Source organism: Austrofundulus limnaeus, unplaced genomic scaffold (assembly GCF_001266775.1).
Source record: "Austrofundulus limnaeus strain Quisiro unplaced genomic scaffold, Austrofundulus_limnaeus-1.0 Scaffold127, whole genome shotgun sequence".
Classification (NCBI taxonomy): Eukaryota; Metazoa; Chordata; class Actinopteri; order Cyprinodontiformes; family Rivulidae; genus Austrofundulus; species Austrofundulus limnaeus.
This window is the reverse complement of record NW_013952529.1, coordinates 412,231-428,759: the sequence shown is the minus strand read 5'-3', so window position 1 is coordinate 428,759 and position 16,529 is coordinate 412,231. Positions and strand designations below refer to the sequence as shown.

The window sequence follows — 16,529 nt, the reverse complement described above, 5'->3', positions numbered from 1 at the left end:
ATATATATATATATATATTGTCACTTTGAAAGAATTAACTCATCAACAAATAAACAATTTCCTCTTGGGGATCAGTAAAGTATATTCTATTCTATCATCAGGTTTGGGTCAAACTACAACAAATTAAATATGAATCAGTTTTTCTACATTTGACAGTGATAGAATCACAATAAAGTGAGTGAAACTGAGTAAATTAAGAGTTTTAAGAATGTTTGTTGTCTGTATTTTGATATGATATTGCTGTGGTCTTTTTCTCTTGTTCAATGAATGTGGTTAAAAAGTGTTTTGAACTTCTGGAGGTGTTTTGGAGGTTGTGTGTGACAGCAGCTCTATGATTTATTTCTGTGTGTTTGTGTGATGATCCGTGTGTTTCCTGGTACATCAAGAAGCCGTCTGTCTGCAGCAGATGCTTTAACCACAGGAGCAGGGAGGAGGGGGTCCGGGTGTGTTCAGAATCACGTAGAAAAATGGAGGACAGTTGGCTGATTTTGTACAACAAACAGATGACGTCATCAGAAATCAAATCTATTAAGAATGCCTCAGAGGTCAGAGTGAGCCCATGGAACTGTCACTGCATCAAACTTCATTGTTTTATCAAAATGAGTCTATTGAATATTCAATGAAAAATCTAATAACTACAGACAAATTAGGAGTGTTTTTATCTTAAATTACTTTAGCTGGTAATCTCATCTTCAAGATGAAGATGCACGGGCACACTGACTGCAGAGCTCACATCAGCTGCATGATGGTTGTGGACATGCTGCTCCTGCACACACCTGTTTTCAGGTCAAAGTTTGGTTTACTCTCCAAACCAGTAAAACTTGGTTATAATTTTAACAAAACATCTGAAGTTGAGGTTAAAAACTATCAGCAGGTTTTTCTACTGAAGCACTTGATGCACATAAGGAGTTAATATTTCTCTTCACAAACAATAAAAACATGTTTATGTTTTAACAAAATTGTTTGTCTCAAAGCATCAGTTATTGTTGTTTGTTAGTGATTAATCTGAAATGTTCTGTGTGGTTAAAGAAGTCTTTAATGTTGGTTTTCTTTGTTTCTCTTCCAGAAGAAAATACAGCTGGACCTGTCCTTCAGTCTTTGTGTCTCTGTCCTGTCCCTGGTTCTGGTTCTGCTGGAGCTTTCTTCCTGTTAAAGGGAGTTTTTCCTCTCCACTAACCGTGTTTCCATCAAGGATTTTTGATGCGCATTTAGAAGTGTTGCATTAAAAATGCGAAAAAAAGTCGGATGGAAACAGCAAAATTCGAAAAAAAAAATTCCTCAATTACCTAAAAAGTTTTTACACTCGCTTGAGGTGGTTTTTGGATGATTCACAAAGTAGTTAATGCACAAAACGGGAGATGGAAACATGTTTGCTGAATAAATTCTGACGTAGCGCAAATTTACCTCACGTGACGTTCAGCTGTTTCCGCTTTCCTGCCTCGTCCCGGCGTAGTTGCACGTGACTTTCTGCTGCGTGGTTTCATTGCGTTTATTTCCCTACGTCTCCTGGCAGCATTAAACATAGCCTGTACTAGCTGAACAGATAGAATAATTACAACTTGCCCAATAGCAAGGCATTCACGAAAAAATCTCTCCATTGTCCTGAGATGATTAGCCTCTGCTAGTTAGCAAGTTTCACTTCCTGTTTACTACCGCAAAGCTTGTCGTCGACGTCTGACGTAATCACGTGTTGCGTAGCCTCGTCTGACGTAATCACGCATTGCGTAGCCTCGTCTGACGTAATCACGCGTTGCGTAGCCTCGTCTGACGTAATCACGCATTGCGTAGCCTCGTCTGACGTAATCACGCGTTGCGTAGCCTCGTTTATTCGCAGCAAACAGTCGAGAGGGAAACTAGATGGAAACGGTGGAGATTCGAATTTTTATTTATTTAATTTTTTGCCAATTTTGTGAAAGTTCGATAAAAATTCACTCTACAACTGGATGGAAACAGGATTAGTGTCACCACGTGCAGCTCAGGATGAAGTGAAGATTCAACAGCTGAGACGACGTTTGTTATTTATTAAAAAACTGAATTGAAAAGCATCAGATGAATGTGGACTGTAACAAAATATTTAGTTATTTAGTTTAACATTTATTATTGTAACATTAATGATTAGTTGCTGCTCATCATCTGGTCTCACACCAACAACCAGCTGAGTGGAAAAACTTTTGTTCTAAACTCAAATCAAGCTCTGACAACTAATTATTTATACAATGACAGGAAATGCTTTCTTTCCTGAGGACTGAGACACTGTTTGGTGTCACCGTGGCAACAGTGGACACTGAATGGCTGTTAAAGACCTGATGGGTGGGAGTTGCATCCTTGCACAGCTAAAGCGAGGTGAAAGGCCATCCCCCCTTTATTCAGCAGAGAGAGAGAGACAGAGAGATGGAGGACAGCCTCCCCTCCCGCCGCTGGCTGGGGGTGAGGAGGGGGTGAGTCACAGGGAGGATGGAGGGACAGAGGGACAGATGGATGAATGGAGGGGTTACCTTTGTTGCGATTTTCGGGGGGTCCTTGTTTTTTACCTGTTCGGACAGAGAGAGAGGGCGGAATGCTGATAAATGGCTCAAAGGAAAAGATCGAATCAAACTGAGGGAGAAAACAAAATTCAAACTGATAGAAACCCACAGGTGTGTGTGTGTCGTGTGTGTGCTGTGGGCAGGAATGGACGGATCAGACGAGAGAGACAAGAGATTCAGTCTGCAGAGAACCACCAACACCTGACCATGAAACAGGACCGCAAACAGAAAACACTGGGTTTATTACAGCTCTGTTCATGTTTGTGTTTTTAGCTAATGGTGGAACATTTGTTAAAAAATAAAAGGTGGTTGTGATGTTTTGTGTGCACGTGTGTGCACGTGTGTGCTTGTGAACTTGCAAAGCATCTATTAAAAACAAATTGTCTTTTTAGAAAGTCAGGATGTTTTCAGATAAAGTTTTTAGTTTAGTTTGGTTCTTCAGATGGATTCTGAACATTTAGGACGTGGTTCTTCTCAGGAGGTTGTTTGATTGTTTTGGTTTGTTAGTTTGGAACTGGTCAGCAGATGATAAACTCTGAGTGTCTCTCTCTGCTGAGCTGCTGCATTCAGCCGGTTCACAATGAATGCCTGACAAACTCAAACTTTAGCCAATAAAACAAATGGTCAGACAAAAACAAAGTAAAGAAAAAAGACGAGGAAAAGGGTGTTAGCATGATCACAAGCAAATCTAAAGCAGTAGAGACGGACTGCAGAAGCCTGTTGGTTTGTATCAATCTGCTCTGAGACACTCAAAAACATGCTCTAATCAACTTTACACCATTAACATCTGCTGCTGCCTTTCATTCCCACAAACCCAAACTCTGAAATAAATGAGACCACGAGGAGAGTTTGTTCAGGTGGCCAATCACACATTGTTCTGAGGAAAGGATGGGTCCAGAGGTGGATCAGTTTTTAAAAGACCACCATCAGACTCTGTCAAACCTGCTGAACGCAGGAAACTCTGGTGAAGGACAAACAAACATGGCTGACAATCAGCTCGCTGCTGCTGTCATCTGTGCAGCTATCTGCTTTTCTGACGCCACTTCCTGTGCCCCGCCCACTCGTTTTCATTGGCAGTTGGCAACATGTGTGCAGCTGGGTGGGGTTCATGTGCCGACGAGCCCACTGTCCCCAACACTAGAAACTGGGTCAAATCTGCAGTTTGTCCTCAGTTTGACAGTTAAAGGAAGAACACATTGGGTCAGATCAGAACCTTTTGGGCAGGATTCCTGTTACCTGATCTAAAAGAAATATCTTAACTGCATAAGTTTGCTCATCAGTGAGTAAAATGAAAGTTGGAAACAAACAACGGGTCGATACTTGAGTCTTGAATGTGATGCACCACATGAACTCATCTTTGGTCTCATTTATTCAGTCATGGTCAAACTGCAGGACTCAGCAGAAAACCAACACAAGCTCAGACATGTTCAAGCTCTTCTTCAGAAGCTTCAGGACGGTTACTCTGCTTGTCTCAACACTTCATACAGTCGTATGACCTCTGACATTCGCTTGTGTTTGTGCCACGTGTGACCGCTTCTTTTGCACGTCTTACTTTTCTTGACCTTCTTCACTTCGTCGTGCTCACTGCTGCCCATCAGGGTTAAGATGATGCCCGTCTGAGAGTTGAGGCCGACAGCTGACACCACCATCCTGCCAGATCCTTCCATCACATGAGTCCCTGAGGAGACATTTCACAACCCAGGTGTCACAACACAACCGGCTTTTCTCTGGAAACCTGTGTTTCAAACTCATGCCTCTCCTGTGATCAGTGTGTGTGTGTGTGTGTGTGTGTGTGTGTGTGTGTGTGTGTGTGTGCGTGTGCGCTCACCAGACAGCAACATGGGGTCCTTCTCCAGTGATTTGCGAACCTGATCGGTCTCTCCGGTCAGAGTGCTCTCATCGAGCTTCAGGTCGTTTCCTTGGATCAGGATCCCGTCAGCAGGCAGCAGGTCTCCTGCAGACAGGGGTCAAAGGTCACAGGGTCATATCTGAGTATGCACACAGTCTGAGGATCAAAACCAAAACAGTTTATCTGCTACTAATGAGCCAAATTCATCATCCAGGTTTATAATAAAACCAATTATATCCAGAAGTTTTAGTCTGCATTAGAATAAAGTGATTCTGAAAGACACACTGTGCAGACCTGTACATGAGACAGGTCCAAATATTCAGAACCGTCCTGCTGAGAACGGTTTTATTATAAACCCTGTCAACAAATTAATAATAAAGCCTTTATTATCTCACAATCGAAATGCGATAAATGTAACAAGCTCATCCCTAATTAACAACATCCAGAACTTTAACAGGCAGAACTTTAACAACAACAACAACCAGAACTTTAACAACAACAACAACAATCAGAACTTTAACAACAACCATCAGAACTTTAACAACAACCATCAGAGCTTTAACAACAACAATCAGAACTTTAACAACAACAATCAGAACTTTAACAACAACAACAATCAGAACTTTAACAACAACAACAACCAGAACTTTAACAACAACAACAACCATCAGAACTTTAACAACAACAATCAGAACTTTAACAACAACAACAATCAGAACTTTAACAACAACAACAACCAGAACTTTAACAACAACAACCATCAGAACTTTAACAACAACAATCAGAGCTTTAACAACAACAATCAGAGCTTTAACAACAACAACAATCAGAACTTTAACAACAACCATCAGAACTTTAACAACAACCATCAGAGCTTTAACAACAACAATCAGAACTTTAACAACAACAATCAGAACTTTAACAACAACAACAATCAGAACTTTAACAGGCAGAACTTTAACAACAATCAGAACTTTAACAACAACAATCAGAACTTTAACAACAACAATCAGAACTTTAACAACAACAATCAGAACTTTAACAACAACAATCAGAACTTTAACAACAACAATCAGAACTTTAATAACAACAATCAAAACTTTAACAACAATCAAAACTTTAACAACAACAATCAAAGCTTTAACAACAACAATCAAAACTTTAACAACAATCAAAGCTTTAACAACAACAATCAAAACTTTAACAACAATCAAAGCTTTAACAACAACAATCAAAACTTTTAACAACAATCAAAGCTTTAACAACAATCAAAACTTTAACAGCAGGCAGAACTTTAACAACAATCGGCAGAACTTTAACAACAACAATTAAAACTTTAACAACAACAATCAGAACGTTAACAACAGGCAGAACATTAACAACAACAATCAGAACTTTAACAACAAAAGGCAGACCTTTAACAACAACAATCTGAACTTTAACAACAGGCAGAACTTTACAGGCAGAACTTTAACAGGCAGAACCTTAACTACAGGCAGAACCTTAACTACAGGCAGAACTTTAACAACAGGCAGAACCTTAACAACAGGCAGAACTTTAAAAACAGGCAGAACTTTAACAACAGGCAGAACTTTAACAACAGGCAGAACTTTAACAACAGGCAGAACTTTAAGTACAAGCAGAACCTTAACTACAGGCAGAACTTTAACAACAACAGTCTGAACTTTAACAACAACCAGAACTTTCTCTCTGTTCAGAACTCTGCTCTGGATATACGTATATCTGGATTCTGATCACTGGATTCTACAGATTGGCTTGGTGGTCTCCTGGTGTTCTACAAAACAGCGTCTGTGGCTGTTCAGGCCATTTCCTGGCTGCCTGACCAATATGAAGGATTGCTGTTCTATCAGCACTTTTTACACACTATTTGTCTGATTGGATTCACCACCTTGAGATGTACCAGCAAACATTAAGGCAGATGAAAAATTGTTATTGTCTGTCTGAAATGTTTTCTTCTGTCCCCAAACAAGTTATTACAGATTACCCCCCACCCCACCCCCCAACACACACCTCTCACTCCCGTCTAATCTAATCTCTTGAAGAACAACCTGAAGCTGAACAGAATTAACAAATCAACACCAATATTCTGGACAGTGGCTGAACTATGGGGTTTATCTTTTTGGGGACTGGATTCTTTGGACTCATTCTTCAGATATTCACACAAGTGCATACAACATTCATGGCTTCAGACACACACCTTCTAAACTCACTACTCCTCTGGCTAATAAATGTGCTCTTGCTTGCAGAGGTTTTTTCTATAAACACCATAGTCTATCATATTTCGTTGATATAATATGATGTTTTGTTTTGTTTTCCTCATCTAACCTTCTGTGGGTTTTTTTTCTGTTTTCTTTTTAAAAGGTAGCACGACCCCTGCTGGTTGCTGCATGACTTGTTCCACTATGTTTTTTTGTCATGTGTCTTCTTGAATGGGTGTTCTTGAATGTAATTTCATTGTGTTCTGTACAGTGACAATAAAGGCATCATCATCAACTTTAACTACAGGCAGAACTTTACCAACAGGCAGAACTTTACCAACAGGCAGAACTTTACCAACAGGCAGAACTTTACCAACAGGCAGAACTTTACCAACAGAGGCAGAACTTTACCAACAGGCAGAACTTTACCTACAGACAGAACTTTACCTACAGGCAGAACTTTACCAACAGGCAGAACTTTACCAACAGGCAGAACTTTACCTACAGGCAGAATTTACCTACAGGCAGAATTTACCTACAGACAGAACTTTACCTACAGGCAGAACTTTACCTACAGGCAGAATTTACCTACAGACAGAACTTTACCTACAGACAGAACTTTACCTACAGGCAGAACTTTACCTACAGGCAGAACTTAAACTACAGGCAGAACTTTACCTACAGGCAGAACTTTACCTACAGGCAGAACTTTACCTACGGGCAGAACTTTACCTACAGGCAGAACTACAGGCAGAACTTTAACTACAGGCAGAACTACAGGCAGAACTTTACCTACAGGCAGAACTACAGGCAGAACTTTACCAACAGGCAGAACTTTAACTACAGGCAGAACTTTACCAACACGCAGAACTTTAACCACAGACAGAACTTTTAACTACAGACAGAACTTTACCAACAGGCAGAACTTTATCAACAGGCAGAACTTTATCAACAGGCAGAATTTTAACTACAGACAGAACTTTACCAACAGGCAGAACTTTTAACAACAGGCAGAACTTTTAACAACAGGCAGAACTTTTAACTACAGGCAGAACTTTTAACTACAGGCAGAACCTTAAACTACAGGCAGAACCTTAAACTACAGGCAGAACTTTANCAACAGGCAGAACTTTACCAACAGGCAGAACTTTACCAACAGGCAGAACTTTACCAACAGGCAGAGCAGAAACTAACAGTCACATCTGGTTAAAACCTGAACTCCACTTTTAAAGGTTTAATCTCTGTTACCGTATTTGATTTGAGCGATGTCTCCGACCACGATCTCGGCCACTGGGATCTGAATGACCTGTCCTTTACGAATAACTGTGAACTTCTGTTCCTTTTCGATCCGGTTCTGTAGTCCACGAAACTGTTTTTCCTTCGACCAGTCGTTGAAAGCCGTCACCAGGACCACAATGATGACTGAGAACAGGATGGCTGCACCCTCGATCCAGCCTGCCTGAGCTTCTCCTTCATCTTCCACCCCACCTGCAGCTTGTCCACAAGCTGGGAGACAAAACAAGATAAAACAAGATTTAAAACAAGAACAAGCAACTGTTACATAAAACTTTTTTTTCCAAAAAAAAACAGAGACTTGTGAAGAGGGCAGAAAGGTCAGATAAAAGATCTTCTCAGGTTTATATGCAATATATTTTTGTGAAGTGCAATTGTAATGACGTGTGTGTGTGTGTGTGTGTGTGTGTGTGTGTTTGTGTGTGTGTGTGTAACATGGTGTTTTCCACCATGCTGTTGTTTTTCTGTTGTTTTTTTAAATCTTATTTTGTATTGGTTTGTACCTGCTGCTCTGATTTCTGTGCTGTCCACTTCCTGCCGTGACAACCTAAATTTCCCACCTGTGGGACTAATAAAGGATCATCTTATCTTATCTTTCTAGTTGATAACAGAATCTTCTGTCTTCTTTCAGCTGGAGGGTAAAACAAGGAGCTGACCTCTGAGGGTTTAAGGACTGAGCTGTATGTAAACATATTAAAGGGACAGATTTGTTAGTCGTGGAGCTAAAAATGGTTTCAAGATAAACCGTGTTAAAAAGTCAACCATTCCCAGAGTTTAAATAAGTTTTTGTTCTGACAAAAAATAAAATTTTATAAATAAAAAACTGATCATAGATTAGTGTAAAATCTGTCCTGAGTTCAGAAAAACAACTGAACTGAATGACTGTCATCAGAATCACAGTTGAATTGTTTATAACCGTGCATCAATATTAAATTACTATAAATAATTATGTATAAACCTACTATACCTATAAAATGATAGCTATAAAAACGCATCAAAAGTTATGATTGAAATGTTGTTTTAATGCTGTGAAATGATTGTATTTTTGTCCAAACCTCCCTCTTCATAGCTGTGGTACAGTTACTTCACCACATTCACAGTTTTACACATAATGAAGTCTTTCTTGTCTAGATTAAAGAGTTTACAGCCAGATGGCTACACTGAGACATTACATCAGTTCCAAAACTGATTTTAAGATGTGTTTAAGACTAAATAAATTCTACTTTTCAGTCCCACTGTGTCCTGAAGTTTCTGATATGGAGCATATTAAAAGGAAAAAATAAAAAAAGTCTTTAATTCAATTTGGAAAAAAAATCTAAGTTCCCACACAACAGAAAAAATAAAGCGTGTCCAGCTAACCCTATAAAAACAGTATAAGTGACATGGATTCGATCATCACTGATCCAAGTCATGACAAACTCCTGATAACAGAAGATCTTTTAAGCTTTCGAGGCAGAATCTGACCCTGGCAGGGACTGACCTTCAGCGTTGCCGCCTGGGGGGTGGTAGAAGGACAAACCCAATGAAATGATGGCAGCAATTTCCAGGATAATAAGTGTTACATCCTGCAGGGCTTCCCACACCAGCTGCAGGAATGTTTTTGGTTTCTTTGGGGGAATAAAGTTCTTCCCAAACATGGTCTGTCGTTTCTCCAAATCCACAGGGTTTCCAGACAAACCTGCAGACACAAACAAAAAAAATCAACATCTCCACATCTATTTCAGGAAAGTAGTTTGGATTTTTCTAATTGTTTGTATCACTTGCATCCTGAGTGACCACAAACAGAACACCTGACACTCTTTGGTGTTGCTGTAAAACTGAAGGGAATCTTTTCAGGATAACCACACTGCTCCAGAGCCTGTCTTGTGTGTGACTTCTCTTTCTGCCTGGCTCCTGGGTTTGTAGGGACACTGTCTGCTCTGTGCTACAGAGTCCTGATCACTCCTAACTTGTGTTCCAGTGGGTGGTGGGAGTCAAAACGCAAATACTGGTCTGTATGGGTGGGTTTGTGATACACGTCAGTTTCTAACCGTCCTCCATCTGAAACTGCGACATCACAATCCAACATTTCATGATCACATCAACTCTGTGGATAAATACAGTATATAAAGTTCACATGAGAGGAGGTCAAAGATGGCAGGTTGGCATTCCTGTACATGGCAATAAAAATGAAATATGATACTGTGCAGGTAAATTACAATCAGGTGTGCAGTTGAGTCAAATGAAGTTATTGCCAGTAGTGTGCATAATGTGTGTGTGTGTGTGTGTGTGTGTGTAATAAATGTTGTAAATGGCAGATATTGACAGTGTTACAGTACAGAAAATAGATGTGCGACAGCCACATGATGGTTACAGCCGTCCCTACAGATCTTCCTGAAAGAATCCATCCAGACAACAACTGTTAGCTTCATGCTAACACATGAAGGACAGTCACTCAGTGTTTGTTGTCTGCAGAGTTCTGCAGCCACTCGTGGGCTTTCTGTCTGCAGTGCTGATGAATCCATCCAAGCTTGAACTGAACCTGAGTGTCCTGCTGAAAACACAATCTGTTGCTCCATCAGAGCCAATAACAGCACAGCACCACCTGATCAGACAATCTAATCTTTAGTAAAGCTGTTTACAAATAAAAAAAACAGACATTATTTTATAATGAAAAGAAACGCTGCTGCCTTGGTGTGTGATCACACATCAGCTCATTGAATTAAAGAGCTGCTACTCACTCAGGATCTCATATCATTTGTTGTTTGTTTCTCTTCTTCACAAACATGAAGGCTACATCCACTTTGAGCTCTTTCCTTGTGGGCTTTATTGAAAAGGGGAGCAAATTAAATTCTAAAAGCAGAAGCATCATCTGCAGTTTGTTAGACTTCATTAATTAACGAGGCTCGTCTCTACCTCCACATCCAGCGTCTGAATGATGCAGCTGAACTCTGAGCTCCTGTGTGAGCGGCAGGCTCCAGGTGAAAGCAGGACGTGCAGTGGAACGTGATGTGAATGTGAGCAGATGGAGGCCCGGTGCTGTTCGTCTGATAACGAGCAGAACAATTCAGAATCTAAAGCCAACAGCTGGATCCTCCAGAGAGAAAGATGAAAACTGTTCAAGTGATCAGAAGATCCAATTAGAGATGAGATGAAACACAATCAGGTGAGATAGATTAGTGAGAGGAAACACGTTCAGGTGAGAAAGAATCCGTCAGAATCAGAAAAGCAAAATAAAGCCTGACTTCCTGTCTGTTGGTCCAACTGTGACATCAGCAGGAGGTCTGACCATCAGTCCAACATCTCAGAGCTGCAGAGGAGGTTCTAACAGTACAGCAGCAGTCAATGTGTGGTTCTGTCCACAGAGCGGTTTGATCTTTAAATCCCTGAGCCTGAGCTGAAAGCTGCTGTCACACTAACATAAAGCAGCAGAGAATCACAGAGAACCTGTTCTGCTCTCATGTTCTGATGTTCTGCTGGCAGCGCCTCACTCCCACAGGAAATGTAGATTACAGCTCTAAGATGATGTTCCAACATCTCGCTGCACACACTGAACCTGCCTGCTGCAGAACCGGACCGGTCCGATCTGCAGCGTTATCAGTCTGCTTCGAGCAGTCGGTCAAAGTTCAAACAGCAGAACCACGGCCCGGCTCACCTGACGCACCTGCAGCTTTCTTTAGGTTGATGTGACGATGAGTCGCCTCTGATCTGCAGCAGAACCAAAGTGGAACCAGAGGCTTAATGAGCACATTGTTCTGAGCCAATATGGTGCAACGGATGTGTGAAAAAAGCAACAATCTTCACTTTCATTAATTCTGTTACAGAGACGGAGGCTGCTCCTTCATCTACCAGCTGCCTGCTTCTACAAATATCACCACTCCTGAGCAGCGCTGACAGACACACAACTAACTGCTGTCGCTTTGGTCAACTGTAGGACTGAATCAAGCCAAAAACTATTAAAACACAAAACTACTGGACTTTAACCCCCAACCTTCCTATCCTGGAGACTTTTTTCACTTCAGAAGTCCTGTTAATGTTTTTTTTTATTGTTATTATTTTGGTCATTTTAAAATTTTCCATTTACAAAACAGCACAAAACACAGAACAATGAAAACAAAACAGAATAATTCAGAAAATAATACACAATCTTTAAATTCCTGTCTATGCCAAAAAGACAAGGTTTTGACTGAAAAAAGTGTTGGTAGAAGCTTAAGCTTTTTATACTTTCACTTTTTATACATTATCAAAATCAAATCAACATCTTTCCTATAGATTTTATAAAAGAAAATCTACAATGAAATTCTAACCAAATTTGTAACAAAACTATCAGCAGCAAACAATCAAAACTTGGTATATTTCTGTAACAAATAGTTCCCTTTCAGTCAATTCACTCGGTACAACACATCATGTATGGGAAACCATGCCCCTGTGTGTCCTGGCCGAAGGCACCTCTAATCATGCCTTTAAGCAGGTGATGTGATGACGACAGATGTCAGGCTCCGCCTGCACATATAAATACTGTCACATCACAGTCACTCCTTAGTTCTACTGCTCTTCACCTCGCAAGAACACCCACCTCTTCCAACCTAGCTGCTGCTAATTAGCTTTGTTTGTTCGAAGGTTCTCGGATTTAGTTTAACGGCTTTTGTTGGTGTCAGCTGCAGCTGCCTACTGGTAACTGTGTCTGCCCGCGGAGCGCTAACTTTGAGAAACCTTTCTTACCTCGACGAAAGAGAATTTTGTGGTTCGGGATAAGCACAAAATTACTCAAGAAGCAGAAGTCTTCAGTTCGCCCRTGTCCCCAGGGGTGCGGCTTCTCGCTTCACGAAAATGACCAGCACGAGGCTTGCCCGGTCTGTRTGGGGATCGTCCACGCTCGCAGAGCGTTGACGGAGCCCGAAGCGCGTGCGTTTTGCCGCCTGCTTCGACGCTCAACCCTGGAGAGACGGGTTAAGTTCTTGGAGAAAGTGCTGGGCGAGGCTGCAGTCGTGCGGCAGGACCCTCTCCTCTCCGAGTCTAGTAACCCGGTTCCGTCCGAGTCTGACGAGGAGGAGCCCTCGGTCGAAGTCCCCACTTCCAGCAGGGCAGACCAAGTGGAGTATATGGAGGGGTTAGCCGACGAAGGAGGAGGCCTCCCAGTTTCATCTGGACCTGCATCACGGTTTGCCCCCGCTGCTGCGGGGGCAAACCAGGAGGACACGTCTTTTCTCTCTTTGTGTCGTCGTGCTGCTCAGAAACTGGAGGTGGAATGGCCTGCTCAACCTCCTGCACAAAAACCGTCGCGTTTCGCTAGATTTTTTCCTCCCCACTGAACCGACCGCGGTGAAAAACCGCCTTCCCATGTTCCCAGACTTCGTCTCGGAGCTGACGTCCTGCTGGACCAAACCTCTGTCCACCCGCGTCACAGTGCCCGGCTATGGACCGTATTTGGATTTGGAAGGAGCTGAAAAAGCCGGACTGGTGAACATACCTCCCATGGAGCCATCCCTGGCAGCGTATTTGGCCCCGTCTCACAACCATGGTGTGAGCGGACCCACCACGCTCCTGTCCAAGCCCTGTAGATTTTCTGCTGCGCAGTTTGAAAAAATCTACAAGGCTCAGGCCACCGCCGRTCGCGGCCTGAGCTCCATCAGCATGCTCCAGACTTACCAGGCTATGGCTCTGGCGGAGCTCGGAGCCCAGGTACCGGCCGAGAGTCCTCTGCTGCCTCTCTTAAATGAGATCAGACTCACCGCGGACTACATCCTCCGTGCGTCCCGCGGCATAGCGCTCTCCCTGGGCAGAGGGATGACTTCAACCGTGGTGGCGCAGAGACATTTGTGGTTGACACTCTCTGATGTCCCCGACAGAGACCGGGCCACATACCTGGATGAACCAGTTATGGTGGCTGGGTTATTCGGTCAGTCCCTCGACATTATTCAGGTGAAGTTCGAGCTGAGGAAGAAGCAGGCAGAAGCTCTGCGCTGCATTATCCCCAGACGGGACTCGAGACCCAAGACCAGCACACAGAAGCCGGCCGCACAGCCGCCTCCGGCGAAGAGAACGGTGCTGCCCGGGAGCCTAGGCACCCAGCCACTGCAGCCTCATAACCACGGAGCAAGGGCCCCCCCCCTCCGGGTCTTCTGAAAGTTGCGACGCCTCGGAGGAAGAAGACGCAGCCCTCCTAACTGTGAAACTGTCACTGCAGGGACTTCAGGACCAGGGAGACATGTTCGCCAGTTTTCGGCTGCCGCCCAAGAGGCATTTTGTTTGTACTGTTCAGGAAACCAGCCCCAAGAGGCGCTGCGTTTCTATAACACAGTCTCCCAAGCACCAGTCCCACCCCACACACACACTGTTTGTTCCAAAAGCCCCCAGTTTGGGTGCGCTAAATGTTCAAAATGTAAATGTTCAAAATGGTTGTGTAAACTTGTTGAATGAGTCAATAAAGGAAACACTTCACACCCAAAAAAAACAAAAAAATCAGAAATGTTGTGAGCGACCGTCATATAATGCTGCGCCTCTTTCATGCGACAGAGGGCAGCAGGACTTTGTAACACAAGTCGGTCGCCTAGCGACGCGACTCTCTCTCTGGTGCGCATGCGCACCATCCCCTTGGGTAGAGAGAACTGTCGCAATGAGTTACCGGCTACAGTTCTGCATACGGCCGCCCCGTTTCAACACCGTGTTAAACGTTGTTGGAAACAAAGCAGCCCTGGTTTTGAGAGAGGAAATAAACACGCTACTGGCGAAAGGAGCCATACGTGTGGTCCCCTCTTCGGACATAAAAGGTTGGTACAGCAGTTATTTTGTCGTTCCGAAAAAAGACGGCGGCCTCCGTCCGATTTTAGACCTGAGAGTGTTAACAAGTTTCTACGAACATACAGGTTCAAAATGCTAACACTCAGGCAGCCTCTGCATTCGGTCAGCCCGGGCGACTGGTTTGCGACCGTCGATTTAACAGACGCTTACTTCCATGTAGCGATTCACCCGGACCATAGGAAATTTCTGAGGTTTGCGTTGGAAGGCGTAGCCTACGAATACCTAGTGCTGCCATTCGGTCTGTCGCTGGCGCCCCGCACCTTTTCAAAATGTGTCGAAGCAGCGCTATCTCCTCTCAGGGAGAAAGGAGTTTGCCTGTTAGCGTACCTAGACGACTGGGATCTGATAGCCAGCTCCAAGAAGCAGGCTACAGAGCATCTGTCTCAAGTCTTGTCGCACATTCAGGTGTTGAGGCAGTAGCAGTAATGATTAGAACAAAAGTTCAGAATAAGGGGTCACAAAAACAACTTGTAGAATATTCTGGAAAAGCTGACATCATCAAGTGGTCCACAAAAACACTTCGTGAGTGTGTATGGGGTGGTGTTGAATTTCCAGCCCAGTTCTGGGAAAGGTCCATCCTTCCTGGCTTTGTATTATCACAAACAACTGGGGTATAAAAGGTTATGGTTTTCTAAATGCGTCAGTTCAGTTTGGAAGGTCTGTACTGTCGGTTAAAGCGTGTTACTGACTGGACTCAATAAAACTCCCTCTGGCTGGCCGAAAGTCGATGTCTCCTCATCATTTTTCCATCTCGACAGTGGTTCTTTTTGCCACTACACAGGCTCTGGATTTTTCTGTAAATTTTCAGAAAAGCTTATTGACTCCGAGTCAGCAGTTTTCTTTTCTCGGTTTAGAAATATGCTCCCTGTCGGGCAGAGCGCGTCTCTCAGAAAACAGAGTAGCTGCGTTTCACCGCTGCCTCGCTCAGTTTCAACTGGGACGCAAACTGCGTTTTCAGACCATTCTGCAACTGTTAGGCCTGATGGCTTCTATGATCGCAGTAGGACCATTCGGGCTGCTAAAAATGCGCCGGTTTCAGCATTGGTCCCGCTCTCACCGGCTGTGTGCATTACGTCACCGCCACAGAAAACTAACGATAACTGCCTCATGCATGAAGGCTCTCAGTCCTTGGAGGGAACCCGGCCTACTATGCCGAGGCTCACAGATAGGGAGAGTGTCCTTTCACAAAGTGGTATCCACAGACGCCTCCCTGGTGGGGTGGGGGGCTCTGTGTGATGGTGCAGCAGTGAGCGTGGTTTGGACTCTGAAGCAGTCCAGACTCCACATAAACTGCCTGGAATTGTTAGCAGTTCTGTTAGCAATGAAACATTTTTATACGGTTCTGAAGAACCAACATGTTCTGATCAGAACAGACAACACGACTGTAGTGTCATACATAAACAGACGGGGGGAACGCGGTCTCTTCCCCTGTTGGAACTGTCTCACACTCTTGCAGTGGTGCAGCGTGCATTTCCWGTCTATCAGGGCCACTCACGTGCCTGGGAGACTGAATCTGGGCCCAGATCTGCTCTCCGGGGGCGGACCTATGGTGAGGGAGTGGAGGCTGCATCCCTCAGTGGTGGACCAGATTTGGACCATGTTTGGCAGGACAGCAGTGGATCTCTTTGCCACAAGGGCCAACACCCACTGKCCTCTGTTCTTTTCCATAACAGATCAGAACGCCCCACTGGGGGTGGACGCTCTAGCCCACCCGTGGTCCAATGTACTGCTGTATGCATTTCCCCCAGTGGAGATGATACTGCCTGTACTAGAGAGGGTACGCAGACAGGGTCTGTCTCTGATTCTGGTGGCACCCCATTGGCCAGCGAAGTCTTGGTACGCCGAGATAATCAGCCTGCTGGC

General features: G+C 43.6%; 1 protein-coding gene across 5 annotated transcripts in view; it reads right to left on the bottom strand.

The window, feature by feature from the left end:
* The window catches only part of LOC106522336 (plasma membrane calcium-transporting ATPase 1), a 113,226-nt gene that overhangs the window by 28,728 nt on the left and 67,969 nt on the right, over positions 1-16,529 (bottom strand). For 3 of the 5 annotated variants that reach the window (XM_014015311.1, XM_014015312.1, XM_014015314.1), the window contains 5 exons: positions 9,367-9,564; positions 7,842-8,099; positions 4,354-4,479; positions 4,078-4,203; positions 2,496-2,531 (listed from right to left, as the gene is read on the bottom strand). In XM_014015311.1, coding sequence (XP_013870765.1) covers positions 2,496-2,531; positions 4,078-4,203; positions 4,354-4,479; positions 7,842-8,099; positions 9,367-9,564 — 744 coding nt within the window. The remainder of the gene's footprint in view (positions 1-2,495; positions 2,532-4,077; positions 4,204-4,353; positions 4,480-7,841; positions 8,100-9,366; positions 9,565-16,529) is intronic. The other 2 variants (XM_014015313.1, XM_014015315.1) reach the window with 1 other exon arrangement.